At 46.1% G+C, this 23,076-nt stretch overlaps 1 protein-coding gene across 1 annotated transcript; it reads right to left on the bottom strand.

Annotated features, from left to right (window-relative positions):
* On the bottom strand, positions 1 to 19,402 carry LANCL1 (LanC like glutathione S-transferase 1). Its single transcript, XM_069021794.1, has 9 exons — positions 18,064 to 19,402; positions 17,773 to 17,890; positions 10,425 to 10,632; positions 6,413 to 6,548; positions 5,950 to 6,096; positions 3,840 to 4,022; positions 3,259 to 3,435; positions 2,899 to 2,971; positions 1 to 2,037 (listed from the first exon to the last, which is right to left on the bottom strand). The coding sequence occupies exons 1-9, from the start codon at positions 18,145 to 18,147 to the stop codon at positions 1,961 to 1,963; spliced, it is 1,203 nt and encodes a 400-aa protein (XP_068877895.1). The 5' UTR covers positions 18,148 to 19,402; the 3' UTR covers positions 1 to 1,960.
* Positions 19,403 to 23,076: the final 3,674 nt, after the last annotated feature.

Genomic DNA, 23,076 nt, shown 5'->3' with positions numbered 1-23,076 from the left:
TTTGGTTGTTTCAGCATTTTTATTAGAAAGTGCTCCACGTAGCAGTTGTACACATGGCCCTGATGCTCCTCTGATCAATGTACAAACCCTGGGACATTATGCTCTCACGCCACCATGACCCAGGCAGCACAAACCATCTTCTTTTACAGAAGTGGTGCCCAGGAGAAACCCAGGCTCAGAGCAGTGTCCCTGCACTGCCATCACACCAGCCAAGCTGGGAGGTAACTTCAAGTACTGTTTGATTAGGCAACTCCTCTCTGCTTCCCCTGTGCTGCTTAGGTCCTGTGAATGATAGGGGATGCCTGCTGCTGATTCCACATGAGCCTAAGGCTTCTGACAGGGATGCCCAGACTCAAGGAGATGAGCTTTTCTGCAACTCAGGCTGTCTTTTGATGGACTTTCTGAAACCTGTGAGGGCAGCAGAAGCATGGGCTTTGAGGAAACAAGCCAGCCTTCCAGGGCTGGTTTCTACTCTCTGCCTATCCAGGAGGTTCTCGAGGGGCTGCCTATGCCACTGGGGATCGGCTGCTCTGTGTACACGTGTGAGTGTAACCGTGCCACGTTTGGTGGTCCTGCTTCGCCACTGCTGGTCCACAAATGTGGCTGTGCTGCCCTGCTACTTCTCCCCTGCTCTTATGGGGTCTGAGGCACTCAGCAGCTCAGCCCTTGAAAGATCAAAACCCATGGCCACATTGGGTGCAGGCTGAGGAGCTACCCTCAAACAGCACAAAGCTGTGTGGCTGCATCTGTAAACTTCCCTGAGCTCATTGTTTAGCTCATGTGTTTCTTTAGTGCTAAGAAAGTGGTTTACAGTGGTTTACATGTCCCAAATGTCTGCAAATTGGTGCAGCATCAGCTAACAATGGAAAAGCAGATTTACCCCCTGCAAGTACCTGATCTGCCTGACACATCAAAGCCAGTTAACCTAGTGCAGATTTTCCAGTTGTGTAGATGTGTGGTTGCAAATCAAACTACAACAAGCTCTAGCATGACAAACAAGTGATTCAAATTATCCAGGTTTGGGAAAGCTTATAAAAGAAAACATGTAAATAACATGTATACAGCTAATAGGTTAAACACTAACAGAACTCAGTGCCATACATTTCCCTTGTTGCTCCTGGTGGGCACCTGGCACCACCTAATACACAAATTTAAATAAAGACTGCAAAACAAGCTCTCAAAGCTAACCAGAAGAGACCACAAAAGTCAAGCATGCTTAGCTCACTTTTGGACTGGAGTTTGCCATTGGATGACCAACAGACTAGCAAGATTTAATGTAAGATGGCAGTGGATTACTTGCCTGTCACTGGAACAAATACACAGAAGAGCTATACATAGCCTTTGCCTTTAGAGCAGATAGGTGCAAACTCAGGACAAGCCTTTGGCATGTCAGTTCCAGCTCTGCCAGTTGCAATAAGATATTAAAAATATATATAAGACTCCACAGTCCATCACATTTGCTTCATGTGGCACAGCCCAGATACTGAACCATCTGCTCTCTGGGTGTTCAGAAGGAAAACACTTGAAAACAACTTCCAGGGCAACAGTCTCAGCTTTCCATCTGTTGTTTTCAAAAGGCAGCTAAATTTCCGCAACTGTTTGTTAGCACAAAAAGAAGTTAAATAGCCCAGGTTACATTCAACAGAAAACTTCCTCCCAAGAAATGGGATACAGGAAATAGCAAAACTCTGTAGCTAACAAAATTCTGTACAGTTCTCCCTGCTTGCTCCCATTTGCAGCCCTGCATTTTTAAGGGACACCAGCAAAATCTGCATTCTGTCTTTTAAATTGAAACAATGTAATGAGACAACTAGAAATGTTAGAGAACTCAGCATGCCCTCAGGAGGATGGATTTACGTTCAGTTAGGTGAACAACGATGAGTCTGGAAAAAGGAGAAAGCAGCCTTGAACTGCGTTTCCAAGTGCAGAAGGATACAGGCAGCAAACTGCCAAGCAGGATTCAGAGTTCAAACGCAGGGAACTTGGCTTTGGTAGGCACCAGCAGGTCAGCAAGAAAGTAAATCGTTCCAGCCATTCCTGAGGATGAAAAAAACACTGTGTTTCAGAGAAATTCCCTTTGGGCACCATTTTTCTCAGTTTTTCCAGGGGGTGAATGAATTATGAAGACAGAAGATAAGGTCCTAAATAATTTTCGAGGTCTGAGCCCACGTTTCCCGAGCAACTTTGGTACTTCAGTGGGGAAAAGCATTTGAAGTTAATCAAATGTTGAAAAGCACGTGGGAAAACACGATGGGTCTTTTCCCCACTCCAGCTCCCTCCCTTCTGCTTTACCAATCCACAAGTTCAACATTGGGCTGCTTTGTCAAACTCTGGTCCTTGTGACACTGCTGCCCAAGGTCATCACTGATGAAACTGCTGTTGTCCCTTGGCCTGCAACAGCTTGGGGAAATTTAGGTTAGCTCCTTCAGCCATACCTGCTGATGGTGGATTTGGGGGGAGCCATTAGCAGGAGGCACAAAGTACCATAGGAGCCAATAAGTCCATAAAAGCAGGCCCATTTGTTCCTCACCTTTAGAATCAAACTGGAACACTCATGAAGGATTTCAATCCTTAAAAATGTACAGAAGAGAGACTGTCTGAGAAGCCAGGCTACAAATAACCAAAAGGAGGCCTGTAGCCATGAAAGAATTCCCCTTGAGATCTGTATGCAAAATCTGTGTGGGAAGCCTAAGGGGACAAGATGCTCTAGCTAAGACAGCCTGTGCTACAGGGAGACTGCTTCTAGGAAAGGGTAAAAAAACCCCAGGGAATACAGTTTCCTTTCCATCCTCTACACTGAGTTTTGCAAAGACTCCAGTGAAATGTGTATTCGGTTTTTCTTGGTGCTGGACCAGCTTAGACCCAGGAGCAAAACACAAGGCTAGAGACTGAGATTACCTTCAAAGAGAGAGAATGGCGTGTCTGGAGTCCGGCACCCATGTTGGCCATAGCTTAAACACCACTCTGCAAACTGAGAAAAGAGGTACAAAAAATGTTCAAATTTGGTTAAAGGCAAATCTTGAAAAGAAAATACTATCCCTCGTCCTCATGTTACCCCTCGCAGAGCAAGGCTTCTAAGGGAAATCCCTTCTGTACAGGCTGTCAGACAGTGACTGCACTGCTGAAGGACTACTCTGGTGCAGATGGTCAGATCTAGCTGCATGTTTGCCCCACTAGAAATTGTGTTTCAAAGGCCAAGGCAGTGATGTAGAAGGCAGAAGTGAATAAGCCGTTCTACTGCCCCACACAAGCTCTTACCTTGCAGGCCCTGTAGAGGTATTTCATGTTCTGAGTGAGGTTGTACAGTGCCAGGAAGGCATAAGCATTGCCAGCTGTCCCATGGCATAGCCCGTAGCCTTTCTTCAGTAACCCGTGCTGCCAGATCACTTCTGCACACTGAAGGGCGTCATTCAGGTACTGCTGCTCCCCAAAGACCTGCAGAGACAAGAAACAGTCGTCCTTGCTGAGGCAATGTCCTCCAAACAAAGAGCATCCCTGTGGGATGCAGAGGCTTGGGTCTCCTGCTGAAGTGACTTCGCTGTTTACTTTCAAGGAGGATATTTTTGATATCATGGGTGGGGATGTAAGACCATTACTTCACACATAACTAGTTGTCACCGTCCATCACCTGCAACGGGGCAGCCCACAAAACTGATGGATATTTTCAGAAACATTTTTTTTAAAGACTAATTTCTGTATCAGTCGGTGGTTCCTGTGGGGTGATTTCACCGTAACAAGCCATCCTACTTCCAGGCAAGGGGGGGGGTCTCCCAGCATCTTCTCCAGAGGAAGGTTCACATTTAGGGGTCTCTAAAGGGTCTTTGTAGGGTTTCTGGTACCTTGTATGCCTGGACAAGCATGTAGATTACACCTGGTGCTCCATGGCACCAGTGGACGAGTAGGTCTCTGGTGTCACCGATACATGGAGGGTAATTCCCAGATGGAAACTTGAGCTGGCAGACATAGTCCACACTGGGCTTGACTGTGTTGTGGAGCTTTACTTGGCTCACTCCAAAGCCAGGCTAAGAGAGAGAAAATATTTAAATCAGGGAGAATTACCATTCTGTCTGTCCTTAAGAGACCCAAGGTCTGCCCGAAAGGTGGAAACAAAGTCAACTATGGCTACATTCCCTCTTGCTCCTTGTAAATGAAGTAATTGCTTTGATTCAGGCTTTCACACTTCACATTACCCACTCAGCCCCTAGCTGCTCTGCCTTTTGGCAGGGACTTATTTCCAGTCCTGCCCTTGCATCCCAGAAACAAAGACTGTTCCTAGCATGTCACCCAGTCCTCTAAGCAAGAGAGCTTGCTGCTGCTTTTCCTAAAGATGAGCAGGAACAGCTTCAAGTACCCAGACCTGAAGTAAAGAGATAACTGTCTAAAATCAGTATTAAGGATGATTCCTAGCACCTAGAGCATCTCAGCCCAGCTGGCAGGCTGCAATTCTGTATCTTCACAGATGGTGCTGGGTAATTTCAAGAGGCTGACTTCACTGCTGGACTCAGATAGAAGCAAGGGAGTGGCTTCAGTGTTCTCTTCATGTGGAGCAATGACACTGACCCACATGAAATCTGTGCAGTTCTAATTTCCCATGGCAGACTGCAATGAGAACTCTCATCTAAGGATCACATTGTTCCCAGACTGGTAAGTGGAAAATTAAAAATCAATACTTGTGCTGTAAAACCATTAGAGATAAAAGATATTCTCCTCTCCATATTTCCCTTGCTTCTCCCAAGGCTTTTTGTGCATCATGCTTGGCTGATCCAGGCTCCTTGTACTTCATACAGCAGAGAAGCATAAAGCCCATGCAAGTATTATATGGGAGACTTACACTTAAAATTACTTAAAACAGCCATTTGGGAACAAGCTCAGGGACTTGGTACAAATTTGGGCTCACAGCACATCGCTGTCTCCCCTGCTCCTAGCTAGCTATTCTGTGCTCCTGGGCAATAACCACCTTGCATCCTCCTCTTGCCAAATCTTCTACTTAAAAACCACCAACCACCCCTTTCTCTCTGAGCCACAGAAGAGAGTCATATTCACAGGACTTCTACTGATCCTGTATATGGGCTTTAACTTTGACAGTCCTGAAGGAAAGCTCAAATACTCAAAACCTGGTGGCTTCCTTTTCCACCTGCTCTGAGAGTTATGTCTAATAAAAGATTATAGACTATTTCTAGACCAAAATAATTTGCATTGCTCATGGGTGCTCTTGATTCTTTAAAAAATTCAATGTTATTTATTGCTGTTATTTTTCTAAGTGCTTAAGCACTGTAAATATATGCACAAAGGGACCCACATAGGGGAATTATCATCCTCATTTTTTTCAGAGCCAGAAAAGGGAATATTGACAGAGCTCCAGTGAGTTGTGCAAAATAGTGAGAAATCATCAAAGCAAAGGGGTACTGCATCTCCCAGCCTCTTATCTTGCTCTGCCTGCTTCAGGCACTGCAAAACTCAGTTCCTTTATCAAACTCCCACCTCTTTCACATTTAGAAACAGGTTCTGCTTTGGATACAAAGGCATTTCCCACTTTCCTACTAAGAGCTCAATTTCTTTCACCTTGCTTTTCTGTCAGAGAAAAAAATCACTCTAATGATCTAACACTACTCCAAGTAACCATCTCAGAAAATGCAGGGAGTCAGCCAGCAGATACTAACAAATGTGAATACTTTAAGAAACTCAGACCCAGCTGAGCCACAGGCCTCCAGTACATGACACTGCTGGTTAATGCAGGTCACATTTCTCCACAGATCTCCAAGGTCAGAGATTCAATCTTAGGTTTGAAGAAAACCCTTACAATTGGAAATGCATGATAAACACATGAGTAAGCCCATCAAACAAGGTATCTTTCCCAGTTTGGCATTACCAAGAGCCAATTCAAATGCTGTTTCTTGTTCAAAGAAATGTGAAACAGCTGCTAAGGGCCTCTCCCCTCATGCCTCTTACCTGCATGAGATAGTAGTAAATCCCAGCCAAACCATGGGCTGCTCCTACATAGTACTCCTGGTACCACTCATACATGAGTGGGCTCTTTGCTGTGAAGTTCCTCTTTTTGGCTAAGCTCTCTCCTGATGCTACAACTGCTTCGCAGACCTGTTGATGGGAACAAATGTGGGTGAAGGAAATGTTGCTCTCTTGGACACAGCACAGTGAGTATTGGGACACAGAACGAGATTTGTTTTTCTGCCCAAGCAGAGGGTAGAATGAAATGTATTCCAGTCCAGTACTGCCTATGGATTTACATGGTAAGTGGGGGACATGTGGTGCTTTGTCCCTTTGGAAGAAGAGCAGGTATACCATGATTTCTCCCTTATTGCCAGAGTTCCTTACATCTAGCATTGATTTTTACCTGCCCAAAGGTGAGTTGCATGGGAAGAGGCAGATAACAAATCAGCAAAAGGCACAGTACCTGCTGAATGTGACTTTGAGGGATCTTTTCCTCTCCGAAGTGCTTGTTCACAAATATCAGTGCAGAGAGATAGCCCATGCGCCCGTAGAGCAGTTCATCTGGCACTCGTGGGTCAGCTTTGTGTAGGTGGAGCAAACTACGATGAAAAATTCACATGGGGAAGATGAGATGACACTCAAAGTCATCTAAACAAGCACTAAGACTGGAGCTCAAAACCATGGTTCATTCCTTCATGCTGTCTGTGCCCTGGGAGTTGTCAGGCTGGGCTCTGGCTCTCAGCCTTCCAGCTACACAGGGTGCAGAATTGCCCCTTCCTCTCTGCCTTTTGTTTGGCTGATTGCTTCAGTCTGCTCAGCTGTTCACAGTGCACTCATACTACGTGCTTGGGTTTTAGAGCACCAGCTTGGAAAGCTACTTGAGGGGAAACCTGGACTGAAAGAAATGGTCAGCATAAAGCTGTTGACTGCTCAGGAAAGGCTGCCCACCATCATCTCCTTGTGATGTAGCTGGCAAGGCAGATACTCTGCCAAAAATCACTACTTTCAATTTAAATGGCTAGCCTTCTAATTTAGCTGCTTAAGGAATAGTAGAAAGTCAAACTAGTACTAATGGTATGTGGAACAATCTCACCCCTTATGCTCATAAGTCCTGATAAAAAAGCCCCTTCCTCTCCATGCCTGCAAATAGCCTGGGTTATGCTGTCAGGTGAGAAAGAGGTGTCTCCATGAGCTAAAAATCTAAGTAAGAGGTGGAGCTACACATGTTGTTTAACAGCAAGCTGCCATGGCACATGGAAGGAATGCTCTCTAGGGAGAACTGAGCAGCAGTGAGGACAGCTTAGCAAAGTGGGAGTGCTGTGGCTGCCTGAGGACAACTTGGCTGGCACCATGCCAGGTGCAGAGTGAGGTCTGCTGCAGTCAAGTATTTTCTTTGCCAGTTTTCTATCGTGATATTGTAAAGCTGGTGATATTCCTGTAATGCTAACAGAGACTGTCAGCGCTTCACACTGGTGCTTTGTAGCCCAATTCACTCTTGATGCAATTTTTCCTTTGTTTTACCTCTCATCACACTTCCAAAAAGACTGGATGTCCTTCCCTATCAGGGCAGCAGGTAGCAGTGTGACTGGATTTGGCTTTATTTTTCTGTTCACCTCTAAAACAGCAATCTGAAAAGTGCCATCACTTTTAAAATACCAGCATAAGTGGCTTTAAGACTGTTCCCTGACTGCTTCCTGCTGTGAAACCAGCCAGGAAAAGCTGTGTGTGTGCTGGGCTTCCTTCTAACAGCAGCATGAAGAACAGAAAAGGTGCCTTGGCAGCCTTTGCTCCCTGGACTCCTGGGACTTTGTAACAATGCGTTGCAAAGTAAAGAAGCAACCCAATGTCTCAAGTAGAGAGGATGCTGGGCTGTGACTTCTCATGGCAGGAAACTTTGCCTTGGAACTGGACTCAAAGTGAGTAGGGATATTGAAGGAGAAAGGAGGGAGCAGTGACTCAGGGTGGATTGGCTCTTGTACCACTTGACAAGTGGACTGCTCCATGGGAGAGGTTTCTTTTTCACAGACTAAACCCAAGAGACAGACTTTACACCCAAGGCATGGGTTCTTCTCTCATCTGAGGGAGCTGAAAGGAAAGGCCTGCTGCCTCCTCATGGTGCCTGCCTCCAAGGCCAAGAAAGGCAGATGAAGAGGGTTTCCAAGGAGGTGCCTGGACACATAGACTCTGTCCAGCAGCAGGCTGGCCAGAAGAGAAGCTGGCTAGTGATGTTGTTCAGCTCTGAGAATGTCAGGTGAAATAGAAGGAATGGATGAATGCATGAATTGTAATACCAGTGGTAGGGATTTTCTCAGCTCTGGATGTGATATCTTCTTTTCGTGGGGAAATCTGGAACAACTGGAGCTACTGTTCTTGTTCTTTGTGCATTACTGCTTTACCTCTAACTGCTTTTCAAGCAGAATCATCAGGGGAGGAAGCCTGCCAGTAGTTTTTGCTGTTTTTGAAATGTGGTCATGCATTCAAAAAGAGATGCCTGGGATGCTGCTAGACTGATTGCATACAGAATGCATTTCTCAGGTGTGTGGGGTAAATCAAGGTCTCTGAAAGGACGAGCCACTCCTATTCAGCCTACTACCTCAACTGTCAACAACTGGCAGTTTCTGGACAGGGGGAAATCAAGGCAGCTGTAGAGAAAAATGGGATTTTTGTACGTCATTGGCTCTGAAAGCAAAGCTTTGACCTTCTGAATTGGTGGGAGGTGACAGGAAAAAGAGGGCTCCTAGAACATGGCTCAGATTTTCACAGGCTCTTGGAAAATAGGCTGCCCTGAAATATTAGTCTCTCTAGAGCATAAAAGCACATTTTTTGGTCATGAACTCACTTAGGAAAAAGCAAGCTTCTGTCTCTACCACTGCAGGTAAAACCTGTCTGATGGGTTCTCTCCACTGGCTCTGTAAAGATGAGGTGCTTTAAAAGACACAGGACAAAATGCAGAGGTCCTTCTTCTCCACAGCACTGACAGAAGCCCTCTTTCTATGCACTTGCACTGCACAGCTTAGCAACTGTTCTGTAACTAAACAGCATACTCAGAAACCATTTAAGAGTTTTGATTAAGGGAACTACTTCTCAAAGAAATACTCTATTTTAAAGGAGCACAGTGAGGCTAACTGCTCTGGGAATTGGTGGCAGAGTAAGGACAGTGTAACTGTTCATTTGAGAAAGCCACATTTTTCTGTTTTCCTCCTCGCAGATGTATGAAGAAACCAAGTTCCAACGTTCTGCCTTTATTATACCATTAGATGGCAGTGCAAAATTAATCACAAGATTCCATTCTGCCACCAAACCATAGGCAGAACAAGAGGGATATGGGGAGGGGAGACCTCAGCAAGAAAACATGAATTAGGGATTGTTTTTACAACCTGGGGCTTATGCATTGAGCACAACTCAGTGCATAAGTCTGTTTGCCAGTACCGTTTGACAGATTAGTTCCCTTCTTGTTAGCGAATATTTTAATCATAGTGAGATTTGCCACTTGATCAAAGCAAAACCTAACCCACAGATTATTACCAGAATAAAGAAGAGAGTTCTGTCCTTAGACTGATTGTATCCACATAAACCAGAAGCTACGTTTAGTTAAGGGAGTGGGAAGTTGGTGTCCAAACCATACAGACACCTCTGATTCCCACCTGTGGCTTTTTCTAATTGCTATTATGTATCACTTGTCCATGGCTGTTTATGGGCAGTCAGTGTTTTGAAGCACCAGGGGTTTTGTCTTTCTTTGTGCTGATCACGTATGAATGGAAACTCTCTACAGGGCTCTTTCTCACCTTCTTAAAACCCATCTCACTTAATTGAGAAAAGCTTGCAACTGCATCTCCTTAACTGTTTTCCTTCCTCTGCCACATGCTGATGTAGGACTGCTTGTTTGTCTTTTTCTTGTCTTAAGTACCCAACAAAAATGCATGTGAAAACAGTCGAGGAAAGGCAGGAAATAGAAATAAATGAATCATAACCAGCTGCATTCTGCAGTTGAAAGGGATGCTGTCAATCTTAGGTTTAAGTCAAAGACAACTAATAAAGAGCAAGTGGAAGCAAGTGCCAAAATTAAATCTAATAATCTCACCACATTTTTCTTTTTCATCAAAATGACTATAAAGCTAAATTAAAATGTTCTCAAAAAACACCAAACCCCACCTTCTGGGTTCTTTTGTTTTGTTTTTAATTTTGGCACTCTTTTCTTCCTGTGTTTATCAGAATTATTTTTAAGATTGCAATACCAGCTGAACAATATCCTTGCTCCCCAGCCTGCAGGCTGCCATGCAAATGTGATTGTCCTTAAACCACCTCTTTTACCAGGGCAGGAAAAGTTTTTGCTGTCTTGCTAAGTTACTGGATTACTTCTCACACAAGACTGCAATAAAATGTATTCACTTCTGTCAGAGAGTGCCTCATACAAGCCCAGACCAGCTCTATGAGCAAGAGGAAGGCCAGGTCAAAGACATAACCAAGTATTTTACCGGATGATGTAGTCTTCTGCCTGCTTCTGGTTCTGCAGCTTGTGGTAGATGACAGCAGCCACTGCCAGGGGCCCAGCATCACCACACAGGAAAGTGATGGATCGCCTGGTCATGCATCTCAGGCTCTTCTTCACGTATTCATGAGCCACCTGAAGGTAGGCCGGGTCTCCATACACATCATACAGGTGCAAATACAGCAAAGCAATGCCTACAGAAGGAACATAAGGGTTGCACTAGAAAGATTTGCTCTGTTACTTCAATGAACCTAGAAGTCTGGCCTGGCCCTCATCCAGGGCATAAGCCTTACAGACAGACTTCTCAGGCACATCCAGGACACATCCACAGCGTCCTTTCCTGCTTTGTCATCTCCTTGTACTTGATGCTGCTTGTGAGTGGATGGCACGTCAAGACAACAGCAGGGTCTGACCCACGAAGGCCTGGAGAACAGCACAGAATTGCATAAAATTTTATATACAATTACATACAATTTTAGTAGCAAGGAGCAAAAGATGAGACCTAGACAAATCCACCTAAATCCATACGCTGCACCTGTGACTTTTGCTCAACAGTGAAGGGGAAAAAAAAATCATCTTTGGGCAGATGGTACTTGTGACAGAGCAGAACTGAGTTGTCACCATCTCTATTTTTTCCCCACGCTTAGGGGGAAAGGGGTTGGGTCACTTAGCTTGGATTGGATTGTTAAAAAAAAAGTCACGCACCATCAGCACTGAGAAATAGCACCCTTAAGACATCCAGACATCCTACTTGACTCTTTTTTGTTTCCTCCTATTATTTTTTTTAAATTCCTTTCCACTGGGAAGCACTGGCAAGGTTGTTACAGTTCCCTGGACATCATCTCCTGCTGTTGAGCAAGTCCCAAGCCCTATAGCAAGGACTGGTGCATCCTAGAAAAACGAAAAAAGGGACTGCCCAATTCTCCTCTGCAGCACATAACTCATGAGATCAGCCCTTGTCTGAAACACAAACAGCTGCCTGGAATACTAGAAAAGGCTGCATGCTCCTCACTAGAGGTTTCCAATGGACTGGACAGCTACAAGAACAATTCTGCTACTAAGCAGTCACATCAATTGCTGTCCTTTGCCTCTGTCTGCCTTGTCTTCACTCAGATCTTGAAGCTTTTAGTAGGTAACTGAGGAGTCCTCAATAAGTCTGTGCCTGAGAGGTCTGCCACACTTGAACCATCCTTCTGATCTGGGAGCCATCCTCAAACCTGCACTAAGAAAGCTACTGGCCTACATCACTTTGAGAAGAGCTTATTTCTCCCCTTACCAATAATCATTTCTAAGAAGACTCAGGTCCTGCATTAAGCCTAAATTAATAGAGCCAGCCTCTGCAGATTCTGATGTGTTAAGGTCAAGGGGAAAAGCGTGCTGCAAAATTACCTTCCAAGGTACTGAGGATAATTTCAAACTTAGACAATTTTCTCTTTTTGCATGGGTAATTGCCAAAGCTTCATGCTACAGACAATTCAATTCCACATGTATATTATGTATAAAATTCCCATTTCCTGCTGCAGCTAATAACCTTGCCCTCTCTCTAAGCAATTCAGTGCTAGCAGTTCTAGAGACAGCTCAGCTGTACAATGCCATCACTCAGGTCTATATGGATCTGGAAATGAAGCCCTTCTTTAAAGGGGAACCTTCCTTTTCCAGCTAGAAAATGTCAAGTGACTCTCCTTGATTTATTTAGCACCTAGCACATCTTCTAGACTTATTAGCCTGATAGCTGTCTGAGCACAACTTGCACTCGTATCTGCTTTAATATACAACTTTTAGCTCTGTAAGTAGTTTCTATTCCCACTGCCATCACACCACCCTAATTATGCACATAACTATGCTGCCAAGACCACTGCTAGGATTGAATTCTTAGAAAGTAAATATCAGCATTGTTTTCCTCTGATTTCTTTGCCTCTCCTCTTTTAAAACATTTCTCACCCCCGTTCCTCCCAGGCCCAAGTATCTTTGGAAAGACCCCAAAACACCACTGACCTGTACTAAAGGATGAAGTTGCTTTCCCAAACAATTAATTTTTCCTTTTTATTTAAAACCCAAAGGTCTTATAAACTGCATCTAAAGGCCAGTTTTCTTAATTTATTCCTCAAGGAATTCCTACTCCCAAACTGATCAGAAGGGTGCAAGCAGTGCTGCCTTCAGTTTGCTGCTCACTCTGTTGCCACCTGTGAGCCCCAGAGCAGGGAAGGCAACCGAGGAGGGCAGGCACAAGCATGAAGAGGCAATGTTGACAGGTGTATGTAGAGGGATACAAAACACAGTCACCTGGGTGGGGATATCCTGCATTAACCTGTGTGCCAAGATACAGGCAGAGTATTTCGGAGGCAGTGCAGGTTAGAGACAAGAGTATCCACGTGGCGACCTTGGTTCAGTTAAGGTAGTGTTGCTCTGCAGAAGCTCTTCCACAGCTCTCCCTCTCCAATATCCTCCTCACCCCAACTGACCAGGTAGGATTTGCTGACTGGCTGGCTGTTTGTTTGGCATGCTTTAAGCAGTATACAAACACAGCATCTCCAGACACATGGAGCTAGGTAGGCTGTGGATCTGCTCCATTTCTGTGTGCCCTGGATATCTGTGTTCAGTGTCCCAGTTGGAAATGTGACCTATTTTTGTGACCTCTGTTTCCAGCAGAACTGCCATACAGTGGCTGCCTGTGGCCCGCTACTCCCAAAGATGTCTGGGCTTTGTTTTGTTGATTTGTTTACTACTGGACCTTCTTCTCTGTAGTTTCTTAGATGTCCACATTTTTTGCTTCTTGCCCCTGCTGCAGAGCCAAATGAGATGGGGAATGCCTCAGAGAGTCCTTGATGGTGCAGGGCTGCATTGAATATGTGCTATTGACAGACCAACAGGGCTCTGATGACTGAAATGGCTACCTCCAGCATGCAGGAAGTCAATACACTGGGGTTGAGTGTCAATGCCCAAGATGCTTGCTCACTGCAGGGAATCAGGAGGCAAAAGTCAATTCTGCCATGTCTCACAAAGCCTGCTTAGTCAACACCTTCAGAAAGACAGTAAACAGCACCTCTCTCCTCTCACCTTCCTGTACGGTAGGTGCAGAGGGCTACTTTGCATTAGAGATTTCTTTTGAGTGGGGCAGAGGAGTACGTGCTGTACATAGTAGAAATGGAATTGTTTGCACCAATTGGCTTGTGCTGACACCCTGACTTCAGCAACCATTGCTTTCAACAGAGCAGGCACCACGGAAATACCAGGAAAGGTCTTGCTTGTGACCTAAAGCTCTGCAGTAGGCAGAAAGAGTATCTCATCCATATAACCATTGTGTTGATCGAAGAGAAGCTGTGCCTCAACTTCTCTGCAAGTTTAGACTTACTCCTTCGTTGGATTCCCAGCAGTTCTCTTTGCAAGCAAGTTACGCCATTAGACTGTTCTGAACATGCCTCCTTGCCTCAGGAGCTGAGCTGTGCTTCTTCTATCAAGGGCAGGAGGTTGCTGCAAGAGGGTATTTTGTTCCAAACTGACCATCTAGGGTCATAAAGATCCCAGAGATCTTGCATTGACCCACAGCAGTAAGTCAGCCAGCAGCCTCAAAGCAGGATGTCAAACACAGAGGGAAGAAGCAGAAACCTATCTCTGCAGTGATGAAGCCTGATGGTTTCTAGTGAGACAGCTGATGTAATTTTATTAAGTCAGGAATGGGGTAAAAGAGCACGGATGGCCCAGCTTTATTGCCCAGCTCAAAGGACAATTAGCATCTTTCCTGGTGCAGACACACGGGATGTTACCTTGCACTCCTAAATGCATGCCAAAGCCATACTGCATGCAACTGAGACATCTCTGGAAGTCCATGTTCAGAACTGGTTGGGGAGCCAGTTTGCAGCTTATCTTCCTAGTGCATTGTGGGACACTGGACGTTATTCATGGTGCCTAAGCATTTATCCTGCCTTAAAACCTGGGTAACAAAGCTTCTTCTGTAAAACTTTTTACCCCATCACTAAATCCAACAACAGGTTACGTTAGCAGGGATCAGTGGTGATCTGCTCCAACTTCTGAAAGGAAGGTTAACCTCAAATTTACATGCCATTGCTCTGGGCCTCATCCAGTCAAACACAATTACCAAGAACAGAAATTTCACAAAAACTACCCGCCAAGCATTTGGCAGGAATGGGGTTTATGTGAGTGACACAAGGTACTCTATTATCTCTCAGCAAATGCAGCCTCACTCTCTCTTGTTCTGTAGGGATTAGCTGAGGATTTCAATTTCTCTGAACAAGACTAAAAGGGATGCAAGTTCTCTGGGTTCTGAGGTTAAAACGAACATATTGCACTGAAGTGAATGGAAAGTGCTTTTCCAGAGGTTTTCCTGAACTGGTTCAGTCATAATTCCATTCTTACATGGCTTTCCTTTCAAAGGAAAACTGAGCCCCGCTCCTTGTCCCTACTTGCTAATGGGCCAGGCAAAAGCTGTGGATGGGGCAGGCCAGCTGGACTCACTGGGCTGTTTCAGAGGCCCTCCAGTGCTGAAAGCCACGACTAAGACATTGCCAGAGAAGGGAATGCTTGCACGGAAAACAAATTCCAAATGCACTACCACAGTGTGGAGGAAAGTGAATCTCTCTTATACACCTCATCACCTTGGAATGATGCAACAGTCCAGTAGGCACTGGACTCAGGAGCATCCTAGCTTCTGCAGTCAGCTGGTGACAGGAGTAAATTTCCTTCCATTATTCCCTTTCCATCATCTACGCTCCCAGACAGGACAGTCTTCAGAGCAAGGCCTTTTGCATTACCACAAACACCAACAGGCACGTACTGTACGTACTCCTCAGCATCCTCATGCTAATCTGTTTGAAAATGGATGAGGTCGCTGAGCTTCTACCAGGATCTGAACTGCTTCTGACTCAGAATTAGCTTAGAGCAGTTTAGCTTCCCTCAGTCAACAGTGTGAAACCAGTGAAACAGATTAGGAAAAAACCTCTTCCAGCCGTCTTGCTAAACTGATGAAAAGCCAGAGGAACACAACAGCTGAGGCTGGTTGGTACCCAGGCACGTACCAGGTACTGCCTATGGGGCCCTGATCTCTGTGGGGAACTAAATGAGAACGTAACAAGCTGATGCAAATATGTTTTGAGGGCACTCAGCCATATGCTGGATAATCTTGATCCAAAGTGTGTTTTCACTGCCTCTGAGCTGAAAATCTAACTCCTTCCCTCCCTCTGCTCCAACTTCATGTGCCAAAAAGCCGTGGCTTCCTTGGCACAAACACACACTGGGGGAACAGGGCTCTCTCAAGTGTGTTGGGAAAGAAACGAGCCCCAAAGTAAAACACCAGCATATGCTGCATATTACTGAGTGTAATGTAGTACACTCAAGTATGTTACATTTCATGCAGAGTTTGTGCCAAGAGAGCCATATTTCAAATCTCTCTTGTTAGCGGCCACGATAGTGAGGGTTGGTTTCAGACTGCTGGGCAATGATTTACATGAGGAGATCCTCAACAAGCCTTTCCTACACAAGCAATCACAGGAAAAAGCTGCTGTTTTGGCCCCATTAATTTTGTCTCTGGAAACCAGCTCTGAATAAATTAATATAGCTAGGATTGGAAAAGAAGGTAGGGTGACAAAGTTATAGTCTAACATCTGCAAACTTCACCATGCTGGTTGTGACCTCCAGGAAATCTGTCCATGGATTTTTTCCTGTTAGCCAAGGCAAGAAGGCTGTGTGCCCACTGAGGAAAAGAGAAGAATCTGGAAGGAAAATAGAAGAATCCCTCTAGAGAAACTCCCTTCCAAATGAAAACAAGCTGAAATCCTATCAGTGTTCTTCCAATGTGAAGTACCTCAGGACCAGCTTAAGAAGGGGAGCATGGCCTCTGGTGAAAGGTGTCTTCCTTCTCCCCAAAGACTTTGAGAGTACTCCTAACATCAACTATCCTCCTGCTTTGTCTCCTGAATTTTCTGGCCAGGGGCAGACTCTGCAATTGTGACTGAAGACCACCTTTATCCATGCAGTGCTTTTCATCAGAGGGGACCTCAACACAGGGTCACACAGACTGGAAAACAGAACATGTCTCCCAAGGTGAAATCAGCCAGCACTCAGCAGAAATGTATAAATTCACCGGCAGCAGGAGCAAAGTGCTGCCAAGACAACAGCTGATGAAATCAGTGATCTCCCACGCTGGAATTTAATACTGGCATCCTAGCATTTCTTATGAACTGCTCTTGAGTGCTCTCAGTGCCTGTCTGCCTTACTAACATTTTGAAGCAGACCTTCCTAGCAGTGCTGTCATCAAGCTGCAACGTTAGTGAACACCACTCTCTCAAGCAAACTGTTGGCATTAAGTTCCACAGCACCCACACACAAGCCAGCCACACCCAGACTGTACTGTAGAAAGCTGCCATTTAAGCTTGCAGTGTACTGCCAAGAGAAAAGAAGCAGCAACAAAAAAATCTTGCAAGCATGAAGTTAATTTCAACTATCCTAGGGTCTCTCCATAGGGCCTGGCACAGCGCAGAAGGCAGGAGAGCTGACAAAGCACACAGCAGCAGCTAAAGATGGGGCACAGAGAAAGGTGTGTCCTCCCTGGCACCAGTGTGTAGAAACAGGGAGGCAAAGGTAGGGCACATTCCCAAGGAAGGAAAACCAGGCTGAAAATGCAGAATAGGAGAAAGACAAGCTCCTGCAAGCTTTGCACTCAAGTTAGTGTGAGGAAGGCTTCCACACTTTGTTATACTCACATTAGCATTTCTGCTCCTTTCGACAGGCACTGGAGCAGAACTAGTGCTCACTAAGTGGAGTGGCACTACTTGGGGAACAGGAATGGAGCAATCTGCCAATCAGACAAGGTCATCAGATAAAATTCAGCCCAAACAGAAAAGATGGACATCATCTCAGGCCATTAGGTCACTGCTGCCAGATACAAGGACTCCTTGCAGGTAAATGACCTACCACGTACACCTTCCTACTTCATGGAGCACTGGATGGAGCACTGGTTTTGTTGTCATCATCCCCACCGTGGCTGGATTTGGAGCCTGACCCTTTGAAGGCTCCCATGTCTACTCTCAAGCAAGTGATGGCTTTCTCCGTTGCATAAGTTCAGCACTATTAACCAAGAGTAGACACAATCCTGCCCTAGAACACTGTGGTCTTCCCTCTGCAGCTTGAAACCTGCTTCAAAAATGGAGAGTCCTGAAAAAGACATCCCCTTGTTCTAATGAACTAAAACATGCAGAAGAAGTGTCATTCTTGACGTGGATCTACTGTGACAATTCCAATGGCCAACCCCCCATGGTCTGCCACGGCCTGATCTCGAAGTCTGCTCCAGGGAGCTCCTGCTTCCTGGGATCCGACCCTACCTGTCCAGCCCGTGTACGCGGTGCAGTCATGCGGGTCAGCGGACTTGAGGCCCCTCTCCATCTGCTGCAGCAGCTCCCTGATTTTGTTATTCAGCCGCTGCGTGAATTCGGGGGTCAGCTGTGGAGAGAAAACCCACCAAACGTGAAGGCAACGCCAGCAGGTGGGTGGGCATCGGTACACCGGGCACACCGGGCACACCCGGCAGGGGCACAGCGTTTGTAACCAGACCGGTCTCTGCTCTACACGCCCGGGGCAGCTCCCCACAGCCGCCTCACCCCAGCCCCGCTCACCCGCCCGGCCGCGTCGAAGTAGCCGGTGGCCAAGGACTTGTCGTAGTCCGCGTACGGGTTGGGGAGCGCCCGCTGCGCCATCATAGTCCCGCTCGGCTCCGCTCGGCCGCGGCCCGCCCCGGCTCCGCCCCGGAAGGTGCCGGTGCCGCCGCTCGCCTCTTCCCGCGCCAGGGGCGGGCGCGGGGCCCGCGGTTACTGCAGCCGGCGCTGAGGGGCGTGGGGCTGTGTCCAGCCGGCCCTATGGGGTCAGGGCGTGGTGCAGCAGGTTCTGTCTGCTTTAGAGAGCCCTGTGGAATTAAGGTCCCTCGCAGCTGGTCTTGTGGGGCTTAGGGACACTGGGGCTACGAGTAACTGTCTCTGTCTGGCTTAGGGAGCCCTGTGAGATTTTGGGCCCCTTACAGGTGGCCTTGTGGTGTTTAGGAGTCCCATGTAGGGGTCACCGTGGGGTTTGGTTCAGTTGGCTGCATGAAACTTGGAGGCCCTGTAAGATATGGGGCCCCTTGCACCAGCCTTGAGGGGCGGGCACTATGTGGATTTGGCGTTAGCTGGTGCAGGTACTGACAGAGGTTCAGCCCAAGGGGAACATGCTGAGTCCTGCTCCCCCCCCAGCAGTATTTCCTCACTTGGGGTGGGACCCAACCTGGATGGGGGCAGGGCCTCTTCCTTGCTGTACTTTGCTGAGCTGCTGCATCTCACCTGTGCTGGCTGAGCCACATCTTCCTCGTGAAGAGGTTAGGTCCCCATGACTCATGGGCCTGAGCAGTGCTTTTCCTCCCAAGTGCAACATAACCATGCCGCCCTGCTGCTGGGGGTCTCTTTGCTGATGTCCTGGGGCAGTGTGCACCCTCGCAGCCACCCATGTACAATGTACTTTGCGCTGCCAGCTAGCATTCATTGGGCTAACATGTCCTTGTGTGCTGTATTCCTCAATCCAGGCCTTGCTGCTTGGTGTAACACACTGCCCAGCTCCCTCTCTCCTGACCCTATGAACCTGAGATGACTTGAAATGTCCCTGCTTGGGGTCTGGCTTGCTGAAGTGTTTCACAGGTGCAGCTTTGGGGCTCTCCAGCACTTCTAGCACTGCAGGCTTGCATGTATGTGTCGGGGAAGCGCAAAGGAGTGTGGCTGAGCTTGAAGCTCTTGGTGGCTTGTAAAGGTCTAAGGGCAGTGGCACTGCCCCTTGTAGGAGCTGAATCCCTCTGGGTGAGTTTAGGGGAAACAGCTGCTCTAAGAGTTTACGTATTGGTGATTGTGAACACCCTGAGAATATATTAGGCTGCTGCATTTATGCCTGTGACAGTTGTATTATATAAGGGATTCTGGTTTTCTGTCCATATGCCCATTCTTTATTACAATCAATAAAATCAGATCTCAAAGAAATAAAAGTAAATTATTTCATGATATGGTGAGAAACAAGCAAAAAAGAGGGAATTGCAGTTATGTTTGCTTTCAGTTCTTTTTTAGCTCAGCTATTCCTTGTTTAGTAAATTTCAATCATGTCAACATTGCCTTACATTCAAGGCAGGGAGATGGACTGCAGTTTTAGTATTCAGGGAAGCAGCTCTAGCATCAGCAAAAATAATGTCTTCTGCTTAACACCAGATTCACAGCCCTATATTATGGTCTTCCCTTCCATCTGCAGGTCAAAGCAGTATTCACTGCCCTCCTTCCCTCAGACACAGTTCAGTATTAACTTCCAGCATAAAGCACACCATTTCAGCTTCAGCGTCTTTCTTTGATTCCTTACATTAGTTTTTTTTTTTCCTCATCACTTAAAGACAAGATGGTTCTCCCAAATTATCCTGCCTGTTCTCTTCACCACCCTGCCAAGGAGTTATGTTTCAGTACATTATTTTCTAATTGGTTGTGGTCACTTTGGCTTTGATACACCTCCTGCTGCCCAGGATGAACCCTGAAATCCAGGCTGCAGCTGTCACTCAGAGCCCAAGTAAGTGACTCATGATTCATCCTTAGTAACCTGCCCATGCAGAATGGGGAATGAAAGAAGGAAGTGAGCTTGAGAGGAAAGCTGCTCATGTGTTCTCCTTGCAATCCCAGTCAGTTTGGGCTGTTTGGGGATGGTGGGCCTGTTTGTTTACTTGGTCTGAAAAGGGTCATGCTGCATTCTCTGAAAAAAAATTTTAAGAGCTATTAAAGCAGGTCTGTTCAGAGCACATCTAGAGAGAAATTTTGTGTGGATGCACCTGTGAGAGCACACAGAGAAAATGATGAAAAAGCAATCTCCAGTAGCCTTCCTGGCAGTCTGGTCACAGTTAGCCCCACAAAAATCTGTATCTGAAGGGACTCGCAATCAGTGGTTGAATAGATGTCCCCAAATCTTCCTACCTGTGAGAAAACAGGTAAAAGGGTGTAATATTTTTTGCTCCACAGCATTGTCTAAAAGACAAATCCTTACTAAATTTTAGCAACATAAGAATCCTGGCTGTTGGTGGTCCCAACTGGACTGGTAGCATTTCTGTGGATTACATGAATTAAATGGATGTTTCACAGTCCTCCCTGAAGAAAACCTCAGGATGCCCAGGTGTCTGCTCCCTCCTCATTCCAGTGAGGATGTGAGACCAAAATCTCTGACAAATGTTACAGCTGCTTGCATGCTACTTGGCATCCTGCCTGAGGGCATACTGAAACATCTCCTTCCTGAGAAGAGCTGTCTCCTGCTGGAGACCATCCTTCATTGGCTGTAGGCATCCATCAGTTCTGTACTCTCACCTGCAACGAATCTCCATGCTGCAGGTACCCAGTGTGGGCAGTGTAGATGTGGACTTGGAAGCGGCCTTTCCAAAATGGTAGTTTAGCATCTGCTCCCCCTCCACAGCCTCCTCTCAGGGTTGGAGCAACCTCACACAGCAGGCTCCATGCTGTGGAGCAGATGGACTTGGCATGGTAACCCCATAATAGTAGATGTGAGGGTTGCTTGTTCTCCTTTGCAGTTGTGTGCTATATGTGAGGGAGTGCAGTGAGCAAAGGTAAAGTGTCTTTCATAACCTTGTCAGCTAGAAAAAGGAATTTGAGAGGCTGTGTGGAAGTGCTCCACAGAGCATGGTTATCCTCAAGGTGTGTGAGAATGTCCTGGAAAAATGTACTGGCAATGCACTTGGGCAGTGGGAGGGGTTTCATCTGCTGAAGAATTGCCCAAGGGATGTCTTGTCAGAACTACTACATCACAAAACTACTGCAATACAAGATTTTTGTGGACATTTAAGAGATGTAATTCAAGTTGCAGCATTTATCTCCCCATCTCTGCTTTGGTTTGTTTCTTTTTGGTGTTGGCTTCTTTGTGTTCCAGTTTCAGACAGCACGGAGTAAAAGCAAGAAGCTTCCCAGCTGTATTCATTAGCCTCTCTTACACATTATTTATTCAGCAGCTTTATTATAGCTAAAGATACTAGATATTTAAGATTGATGTCCAAAGTGTCCTAGGACACATAAAAGATCAAAATCAAAGATGCCCTTTTCTTCATTTTAAATTGCAGTTTTGAATATCAGATGTTGTTTCTGCCATGGTGCTCTTTCTAAACTAAAGATAATTCTAGAAACTTTGGCATTCTTTAATATTAGAGCCACAGCTCCCCATATTTGATCTCAGTAAAAACACAAACCTACATCAAGAAATTGAAGATCTTAATGCTATTCTGAAGCTGAGTAGCTTGGCTTTGGAAGGTGAGGCAAGTGTTATATCTCAGCATTATGAGTGGAATTTTTTTCATTTTAGAAAGATATCCAGGAGAAGGGAAAAGCCTCTTATGTTACTGTATTTTTTTTCCAATTTACAGATGGCATTGATTGTTTTTCTTTTAGCAGCTTGTATGAAGAGATCAAAGGCTAAGTATTGGTCACAGATTTTGACCTGGTCTAGTTGATTGTATTGATGGTGTTTCTGGGGAGCAGATCTCACCTGTATCCTGCCTGTATTTATTGCGGCTAGGTATTAAGCCAAGCATTCAGTACAGAGAATTCTGACTCCATGCACAAACACAGTAGAGGGCTTTGAGCTAGTGGTTCCCACTCAGATCTCAGAGGTGCAGTAGGTATTTCTGTGGAAACACTGCTCACAAGGTAAAAGAAAAAAAAATTAAAGTGGGAAGGGGAAAGAGCACAAAAGTAAGAATGCTGTTATATGTGTCTGGCTCACCTGCATCTCACATTCTGTGTTAAGTCCTGATATTATTTCAAACAGGATAGCAGAACTAGAAGCAGGAGGTACAAGTCATAGGACTAATAAGGCCAAAAAAGAGATCATCAGCTGTATGGAATGACTTACGTGCAAGGACTAATTAACTAGGCCATGGCTATTCAGGCTGGAAAAGAGGTATCTGAAAAGGGCTGTAGTGGATATCTGTAAAGTCTTGAACAGTGTTACGAGTATGACCAGGGGAGGGTGACCCACTGGCTTTCAAAGCTAGTGGACATCAACTGCAGCAGCTTTCAGAGGTGAAGGAGATTTCATGGAGTTAAGCTGTGGTCAGGTTGTCAAGTACAAAAGACACAGCTAGGCCTGTGCACGGGAGGTGCTGAGCCGCCCACTTCTGGGAGTTTGGTGGCTGTGCTGGGGGCTGCTGGTGTATGTGTTCTCTAGCACACTGCCTGAGCATCTGGCACAGCCTGGGCTCTGGGAGGGTTTTCTCTGGGCTGCTATGCCTGGTGCCATGTGTTTGTATTTTGCTTTATGGCATGTGAACCTGGGCAGAGCAGTTAACAGCCGAAAAGCTTTGTAGCAACCTGTCTTCATGGCAGCAGCAGCATCCCACTTAAACTACAAACACAAGCCTCCTTGATTGGCGTGTGGTGGCTTTACCCGATCTTTCAGCGCTCAGCCACTAGATGCCTCTGTCCCACAAGGGAGGAGCCGTCTGTGCCTGTGCCTCCAGCCTGGTACACCGGGAGGGTATTCATGTCCTTCTCAGTGTGGGACGGGGCGGGGGGGGCTGGTTGCTGTGTAAGGAGTAGAGAGCAGTGCTTCTGCACGTAGCAATCCTCTGTGACATTCTGTCA

The sequence above is a fragment of the Aphelocoma coerulescens genome, chromosome 7 (assembly GCF_041296385.1).
Source record: "Aphelocoma coerulescens isolate FSJ_1873_10779 chromosome 7, UR_Acoe_1.0, whole genome shotgun sequence".
NCBI lineage: Eukaryota > Metazoa > Chordata > Aves > Passeriformes > Corvidae > Aphelocoma > Aphelocoma coerulescens.
Note: the sequence above shows the minus strand (reverse complement) of the source record. Positions and strands in the feature narration are given on the sequence as shown.